Below are 9,564 nucleotides of genomic sequence, written 5' to 3' on the forward strand. Positions count from 1 at the left end.
TATTTTATTCTCATTATCATCATTTAGTATCAGCAACCAGATGGATTAAAAAATTACATTGATATTTACGCATTATCCTATTCGGTGATTTAATATCTTTCGACACTTAAAGTTTTCCGAATGGAGGTATTTATTCAGGTCATCGGGTCGATTCAGATCAAATGTTTTTGAGTCCATTTAAAATAGGATTTTGTTTTAATATTGCTTTTTGCATAGTTTTAAATTCATTTTGAATTCGATATAAAGTTAAATTCATTACAAAATTAAGTGAAAATCGAATTGTCTAATCTGTTTTTAAGACCTCTCCTTCCCACCTTTCCTTTTTGTTTCTTTTAGGTTGGTGGATGGAGCCAAATCTCATTGACTTTATAAAATATTCCGTCCTATTCACCTTAAGAGTTTCATTTGACTTTTTACGGATTTTAAGGAGAGTAAAAAATGGGACCCTAAGGGTAGCAAAGAGAGTAGTATTATGAGTTTTTAATGTAAGGGAGAAAAATTAGTATGGGTAATGGAGGGTATAATTGAAAATAAGATAAAGCTACTAAGGGCATAAAAGTCAAAAATTCATATTAAAAAAAAAAATGGGACAATTAAGATGACTTGACCATAAAAGAAAATATGAAACATAAGCCAAAAAGGTGGGAGTACTACATAAAATTGGGTCAACATATCAAGGAGATGATTTATTTCTTCTAACACCCAAACAACTCTTTCCACTTTGATTTGGCCTTCTTCTCTCTTTCTCAAATTACAGGTAAAGATCAAATCTTTGGCATCTTGTAATAAATGGGTATAATAATTATCCATTAATTTGCTCTTTACAATCTTATATATACTTCTTTGCTTGATTATGATTTATTTACTTGCATTACTTTGCTTAATTACATTATTAATTTAACTTGTTTGATGTTCATAGAGATTTCTTCTTACCTCATTTATTCATAATGTTGTTTTTTCATTTACTTTGATGTTCAATAATCATGAATTACATCTTACAATAAATAACATATTAAGTGATGGTTTAATCAACTAATTTATGCTTGATAATCTTGCATTGGGTTCGTTTAATATTTTGTTGAAGACTTTCTCTTTTATTCTTATATGTACGCGAAAATTTTAATTCTTATTCTTTTTACTTGTAAAGGTTCTCTAGTCTGAGTCCGAATTTAAAAATAATAGTTAATAATGTTTATAATATTTTGTGGTTATGTTAGAAGAATTTTATCTTGAATAAGAGAAGAAGATGAAGGGGAATGCTAAAGAGGAGGAAAAGGGAGCAAAGCCATCAAAGAATGAAATTTTTGATTTATGTGGTCCTTCACACCTTAAATGTGTTGATTGGTAATTATTCTTAACCACTCATTTTTTGCACATATATTAAGAAAGATAGAATCTTTGGATTGTAATGAGTATTATTTTAATTAAATAGTAGTCTAAAGTAATGATTGTATTGGAAGTATGAGGTTGTAGTGGGTATTATTTTAATTAAATAGTAATGTGAAATAATGATTGTATTGAAAGTATGAGAAAGAAAATAATTATAAATAAAAGAAAAGGGGTACATTAAAAGAAAAGGGGGGTTTTAAGGGGTAATAGTGGGATAAAACTTTCTAAAAATAGAAAGTATTATAAAGTGAAAGAACTTTTGAAACTACCCGTTATAGTAATGTGGAAGATCAAAAAAGAACGGTGGGAGTATTTAGCAAGGGTTTGGATTAGTCAATTAGAAGCAGAATTTAAATACTATCCTTCTAATCCAATTTTTAATGTGGGAAAATTTTGAATGAAGTATATGAACACCAAGATACTCTTACAAATTTAATTTTGGATGTAAATTAAGATTTTAAATTCATTTTATTTTAGGAGTAACCTTGAAAATTCTTAAGACAGGGTGAAAATATATTGATTTTTTATAAGTTGTGAGAATAAAATTTATGTCATGCTCATGAAAATGAAAAAAAAAATTTCAATCATCAGACTAATAATCACAATTATATTTACGATGATGAAAAAAAAAGAAGAGAAAGTGATTGCTAGAATTCATTCATCATTTAAATTAAAATTTTAATGACTCTAATTTTTTTATGAAAAAACTTTATAGTATTGAGAATATAGATGTAGCTTAGCTATTGCTATTTAAGTTCCTAAAAGTGATTTTTACATTGTATGTTGTAGAGAACATTGGGAAATGTATTTTGAGTAAGAGTATATGTATTTGTTTTAGAATGTGAGTTCAAGTGATCAAGCACTATTTGATTTGCTTCAAAGCATGGAAGAATTTATACTCCTCACACAATATGTAGGTAACATTACATTGTACAAAGAAATTAGAAATAAAAGAGAACATCAAACCTATGTTTGATTGCAGGCTACATCATCGATACTAATTTTATTTTCAAATTTCAACAGAAGAGACGTCTTTTGAAACTCCCCCCTCTTTAAGATATCCTATATTTTGCACTTCTAATCATTCCTCAAAATCGAGATAAAAGCAAAGAATTTCTTTTATAAACTATAAAATCACAAATTCTTGTAAGAGACGGTCTCACCATGCACAGATTAACAGTCCAGCTAATACAAATCATTAGCATATATACAGACTCCTTGTTATGAGATCATCTCAACGAAAAACAATCTCTCACAAGAGTTACCCCTATATAATATGTATAATGCTCAATTCAAGTGTTGTTGCAGGAGAATACCAGATCATAGAAGATCAATTGCAGCAAGTTTAGTACAAGGAGTATACATTCTTGAAAGAGACAGACAACAAAACAGAACACAACACAAAGCATTAGCCCCAATTTGGTGGCATTTTTTCCATTTCCAATGCATTCAAATCCTTGTAGACCGAGTTGATTCCTCCACATTTGGAGCCATCTATCAATACAAACCTTACAACCCTACTTACCCCCACTCCTTACCATCCCAACATCTACCTCCTAACTATGTCATTGCCTTTAGAGGAACTCTCATCAAACCCGACACTCGAAAACGAGACCTCTATTTGGATATCCAATTAGCCCTAAATGGGTTAACCCGAAATACTCGATACCAAATCGGGTTTCAAGCAATTCAATCCATAATAGCCAAATCTGGACCCACAAATGTATGGTTAACAGGACACTCACTAGGAGCATCTATTGCATTACAAGCTGGTAAAGACATGGCTAAAAAAGGGTGTTTTATAGAAACTTATCTATTCAACCCACCATATGTTTCTGCCCCGATTGAAAAACTCAAATACCCGTATTTAAAAACGGGTGCCCGGATTGCTACTAGTGTTGTAACAGCTGGTCTTTCCCTTGCTCTAAAGGGCACAAAAAATGATGTTAATAGTACTATGCATTATGACCCGTTTAGGGTACTTGGATCCTGGATCCCATACTTGTTTGTGAACCCAAAAGATCCGATTTGTTGCGAGTATATCGGGTATTTCGAGCATCGAGAGAAGATGGAAGGATGGGGTGTAGGAGGAATTGAAAGGATTGCAACAAAGGATTCTGTTGTGGGTTTGATATCAGGTGTATTAGGGAGAGATGGGGAGGCATTACATCTAATCCCTTCAGCATTTGTTGTCAAGAATATGGTTGTGAAGGAACAAGATGTAAAGGTAGCTCATGGTATTCATCAATGGTGGGACCCTCATCCATATTGGCATCCTAAACTTTACCAATATAGGTGACATAATCTAGGCTCGGGTATTTGATTAAAAACTCTATTAATATTGAGTAGTGTAGGATATAATTCGGAATAATGACAATTGAATTGGTGCGGTTCTGCATATGCATAGATAAGTGTTCGACCCATTCTATACTAAGATCGATCGTGGGTTTGCCCTGGTAATTATTAACTATGCAAGAAAGAGTTGTGATTTGCTTGCTCTTTTGTTTTTTTTCTTGGCACGCAGTATCTTATTTGTTTATGTTGGATCAATTGCGATTGTAGAAAGGAATTCATTGGGCTATTTATGGTATTAGTTCTGTGATTTTTTATTTTTTTATCCTCTAGCTGATTATTGTGACCTATTTTTTTAGATAAAGTATGATAAGAGTATTTAGTATTTGAGTATGCTTTTGAGAGTTCTTTGGCCGAATTGTCTTTGAGTTGTCGTATTTTATCTTTCTCCTGACCTAATCATTAGGGTCGTCTCGAAGAAAAGAGAGGCCCTGTACAAAATATATAAAATGGGCCCTTAAGCTTATATTTATGGAATTTTAAGTAACTATTAATTTCAATAAATGTGTAAATTTCATTATTCAGTCGATATATTTGTTGTAAAACTAAACTGTAATAACAGATTATAATTTTTGGGTAATTAAATTATTGATAACAAAAATATAGTATAATGAGATGTTTATAAATTAATCTAAATCACAAATTAGTATCAAAAGTGTTGATTAGATCACCAAATTCTTAAATTCAACGACATATAAATTAATAGTTCAACTAATTCAGCATTAATGTCCCATTTAAATTTGAATATTTTATATAGTTCCTCTTAATTTTTATTTTTATTTTTATTTTTAATCTATTAGTTAAAACATAGTCTAGTGGGATCTTGTTTAATTCGTCTTAATGTAAGTAGTATTATTAATATTAATTTTTTATAATTTATAATTATGCACAATTAGATACATCTTGCAGTATTGAAATATTGTAAAAAATATGAAAATGTAAATGGGTCTTTAATATTAAAGAGGGAGTGAGAATGATCTTAAAAAAATTATCTCAAAATAAAATATAAATTAAATTAAAATAAAAGTAACTGTACAAATAACACTCACAACACTATTATTTGTAGGTCTTAGAAATCGAACACATAACCATCTTAGCTCAAAATCCACTTTATTACCACGAGTCAACGTGTTTATATCTATTTGCATACTAATGTTATTGTATACATGCCCCTTTATCTATAAGAAATGTTAAGGCCCTGTGCAGTAGCCCAAGATTTGAAAAAAATAAGACATTTTAACGACTTATGTCCTAAAATAAGATTCGTGAAAACTTATTTCTCAAAATAAGCGTCCGTACATCCAAACCACTGGTTTGGATAAGTCGCTGTTAGTAACAGCGAAAGAGGAAAAAAAAAAAAGAAAAATAAAAACCCCAAAGTCGCTGTTAGTAACAGCGACTTAATGTTTAAGTTTTCAGTTCTCAGTTACTTCCTCATTCCAACCTACGAGATTAAGAAGTTATTAGTTAACCTTAAAGTCGCTGTTACTAACAGCGACTTTGGGGTTTTAATTTTTTTTTTCCTCATTCGCTGTTACTAACAGTGACTTTGGGGTTTTTATTTTTCTTTTTTTTTTCCTCTTTCGCTGTTACTAACAGCGACTTATCCCGAGGCTAGGCTTGGATGTACGGACGCTTATTTTGGGAAATAAGTTTTCACGAACCTTATTTTTGGAATTAAGTTGTTTATTTATCTTACTTTTTTCAAATTTTCCCAAACTGCACAGGTGAATCAACAGGCCAGCTAATTATAATACTTTTGAACGGATTACACTGGCTACAATGAATGCGTTTGAGAGTTCTAGTTGTTGTGAACTAGAAATGATTCTCCATGATACTAGTAATCTACTACCCCACTTCTATACAAACATAACAACTCATTGCATGGGCCATTTCATAAGCATAAAGAATAAGATAAATTATAAAGCACTTGTTCACATTCCAACTTCTAAGAGTAAGATAGTGGACCTTGTTAGGGCCGTATTTATTTAAGTTTTTGCCACATATTTTTTGGGGGTGGGTATGAGAATTTGGGCCGGTCAGATTATGAAAATGAGATGAAGTACGTCATTTAAGTCACAAAATTTGAAATGTCTAAACCAATTTATCAAAAAAAATAAATAAAATAATATAACTTTCAACTTTATTTTAAAACTAAGCGTGAAATTCTCAAATTTGAGATTTGGGGCTGTTCGCAGTTATTAACTGCGACAGGTCAAAACAGGTCAAATAGCTGACTGCGAACAGCCCTTTGACCAATTTTGACCTGTTTGCAGTTACTAACTACGAACATAATGCTCCACAAATATGCAGATCAGCTTCCTATTTTCTCATTTTCCCCAATTCTCAAAACCCTACCTTATCAATCGACATTCTCCCTCTAAAACCATAGATTCAATCCATCAATTCTTGCATTCCTCTTTCAATTTGACACTTCAAAATTAGTCTGTGATAGTCTAGCTTGCTCAAAGGTAAACTTGTTTGCGTTTTTTTAGTATATATGTAGTGTTTTAGGGTTTTAATCAAATTTGCTTATTTTTTCGAATGTAGGTTACTAGTTCTTAAATCAAGACTCTTCTTAATTATCTATAACTATTCAAGGTAATCTTTAATTGTTTTTATAGCTTTATGTTGTTTTTTGAAGTATTGTTGTTGATGAGCTTATTGAATTAGTTGAATTCAATGTTGATAATATTATTAGAAATGTTGATGTTGATGTTGGTATTAGAAATATCATTTATGAACTTATTAATTGATTTATTATTTGGATTTTATGTGTATTATATATGTATGAACTTAGTTACATTATGGACTTTAATAATTTTTAAACCAAAAAAGATTATAATCAAATGAATATAATGTACTTGTATGGGCATGAAGTTGATGATGATGTTGATTTTGTTTGTATTAATGTAGAAAATGGCATCATTTCGCGTCACTATAGTATGTTTTTGGAATGGTTCTATTCGAGAAAGTAGTGGCAAAGTTTATTATGTTGGGGGAAGACGTAGGTTGTTTGCATGCAACTCGAACGTGGATTTGAACCAGTTTAAACATTTTATATGTTCTAAAATTAGATTGGACCCCACTGAAGTACCGTAAATATAAGCTTTAAATATGACATGAGTGGAGAATTGCTTGCCTTTTCTATTGAGGATGATGAGGCTATAGATGCTATGTGGGAGCATTCAAAGTCCACCCAAATTCCACTTTTGGAATTATACGTAGAAGAAGTACCATTAGGGAATGCAGTTGTTTCTAATCCTACTCCTACCCCTATGCCTATATTAACTCAGGAAACTGTAAATTTCTTCGTTTCTTCCCCATCTTGTACTTTTTCTCAACTACGAATCAAGTTCCAATTGATTCAATGGTTGACTTAGGAGAAACTGCTGAGATGGGACCTTGGGATGATGGAAATGAGAGTAATGAGCTCATTGATGATCCTTCTGAGGACGATTTGGATGTCAATGAGGATGCGCTAGTAAATGACATGACTCTAGGCAACATTCCTACAAACATTCCTCCTACACCTTATGCCCTATGTCCACCTCAAGACGAGTATGAGGAGGACAACTCATGGAGGACTTGGGCTTGTGATACAACTTACACCGAAAACGGAGAGTTGGAAAAGGGTATGATTTTTGATAGCAAGAAAGCGTTGTTGGAAGCTATCAGAGTCTATCATATTCGTAGAAATGTAGAGTATAGAACGGAGACCTCAAACCAAACTTTCCTTACCTTGAAGTTGCGGGGCTGTTCGTGGAGACTTAGGGCTACGTTTGACTCATATTTATCTTCATGGCGTATTGTTACGTATAAGGGTAAGCATGGGTCTTGTGTTTTGGGCAGTGACACTGTTTTGGCTGGACACGTTCACTTGACATCTTCTGTCATTAACAATGTCATTAGAAATTGTGTTGCTAAAGATCCATCCATTAAGGTAGCTATCGTATGGCAGATAGTAATATATATATTATACTAGTATGATACTCTATATCATATATAATAATGTTAAACTTACAACACAAATGTATGATACATAATTACATAATAGGAATAATTACCGTAGGAGGCGTAGGAGACCAACTCAGTTGAATAGGGTAGATGAGGGTCGTGAGCGTTAACGTTTCGCTTTTGTGTATTTGGATCGAATATATATATATATATATATATATATATATATATATATATATATATATATATATATATATATGTATATGTTTATTTAGTTGTATATTTCAAACATTTGTATATATTTTGTTGTATATATATATATATATATATATATATATATATATATATATATATATATATATATATATATATATATGTTTATTTAGTTGTATATTTCAAACATTTGTATATATTTTGTTGTATATATATATATATATATATATATATATATATATATATATATATATATATATATATATATATATATATATATATATATATATATATATATATATATATTTACTTTATCATAGCCTTCAAGCTTTGACTTACAAATGTTCGGAGTTTTAGTGATGAATCATTTCGCCTGAAACATACATTGACTTGTAATTACTTATTCTAATGTCTCTAATGCAAATACAACAAATAACAACTCAATAATTAGGAAAAAAAATAAAATAAAAGGGTTGTTCGCAGTTACTATCTGCGAACAAGTCAAAACTGGTCAAACAGTTGTTTGCAGTTAGTAACTGCGAACAGCCCCAAACCTCAGGTTTGAGAATTTTATACTTAGTTTTGGATTAAAATTGAAAGTTGTTTTATTATGTTCAATTTTTTGAAAATTTGTTTTATCCTTCTCAAATTTTGTTTAAGTCATTTGTGATGTTTCGAATGTTAATCATGGGAGATTGTTTTTTGGTGTACAAATTCTTTTGGGAAACGATTTATTTGAGAGATTATCTTTAGTTGGGCTGATTTAAAGGCCCAAAAAGAAAAATATAAAGTAAGTTTTTTCCGGAGACCGACTGTTTTTGGTGAGACGACCTCTAAAAAAGAGTATATATATTAATAATTTACATTAGTTGGACTATTCAATCTACATGTAGAAAACATCTCTTGTTGAGATCGTTTCATACAAGAATTTACATTCGACTTTTAGCTACTTTTTGTGAGAAGATCTCTTGGTGAGAAGATAGTCTCTCACAATGAGTTAGTGAGAAGACAACATCTCAAAAGGAGTTTATTTCTCATAATATGTATTAACAGAGTTATTTAACATATATTTAAAACACGTCTTATAATGAAACCGCTTTATGACGGTTTTGGGTTAGACTTTTGGTCACAGTTAACGGGCCTATTCAACCTCTAGTAGTGGCCCTCGACCCTACCTTTTCTTGGTGGCTGTTCAAATATGGTGTTCCATCAAACAAACTCATTCCAATAATTACTTCAACAAACATTCTTTTTCCTTTCTTATCCTTTACGACAATCTATATTTCAAATTTTAGGAGTAATTTTTAAAAATTTGTCCATTCTAAAAATATTTTCATTAAAATAAATTACATTAAAGATCGAAAATAACATCATAAAATTTATTAATCTTCATATTAATGACAAAACAGATCTTGTAGGCATTGTAAACTTTTAAAGTGAAATATGTTTAAAAGTAAAAAAAAAAAAACAAAAAATTAAATAAAATATAAAATAAAAAATTATGTTTGTGAATGAGATGATCACAAATATTGTAGTCTTGGAATCACAAAATAGAATTATAGTACAATATATACTATAAAAAGATCCACATACTTTTTAATCTTTTGTCCATGCTGTTATATATTAAATCTATAAATGAAATTACATTTTTTA

General features: G+C 30.5%; 1 protein-coding gene across 2 annotated transcripts; it reads left to right on the forward strand.

The window, feature by feature from the left end:
* Window positions 1–627: 627 nt before the first annotated feature.
* On the forward strand, window positions 628–4,074 carry LOC130806758 (GDSL esterase/lipase At4g10955-like). Of its 2 annotated transcripts, none has more exons than XM_057671960.1 (3): window positions 628–757; window positions 1,218–1,344; window positions 2,698–4,074. In XM_057671960.1, the coding sequence occupies exons 2-3, from the start codon at window positions 1,247–1,249 to the stop codon at window positions 3,686–3,688; spliced, it is 1,089 nt and encodes a 362-aa protein (XP_057527943.1). In that variant the 5' UTR covers window positions 628–757; window positions 1,218–1,246; the 3' UTR covers window positions 3,689–4,074. The 2 variants fall into 2 exon arrangements, with proteins under 2 accessions (XP_057527943.1, XP_057527944.1); XM_057671961.1 differs by having other exon boundaries at window positions 1,221–1,344.
* Window positions 4,075–9,564: the final 5,490 nt, after the last annotated feature.

Source organism: Amaranthus tricolor, chromosome 2, assembly GCF_026212465.1.
Source record: "Amaranthus tricolor cultivar Red isolate AtriRed21 chromosome 2, ASM2621246v1, whole genome shotgun sequence".
NCBI classification, from domain to species: Eukaryota; Viridiplantae; Streptophyta; class Magnoliopsida; order Caryophyllales; family Amaranthaceae; genus Amaranthus; species Amaranthus tricolor.

Bases quoted from the DNA above. Each gene is read 5' to 3' on its own strand.
- LOC130806758 (XM_057671960.1), top strand. From the start codon at position 1,247: ATGAAGGGGAATGCTAAAGAGGAGGAAAAGGGAGCAAAGCCATCAAAG. The intron at 1,345-2,697 runs GTAATTATTCTT...GTGTTGTTGCAG, and splicing joins CACCTTAAATGTGTTGATTG to GAGAATACCAGATCATAGAA.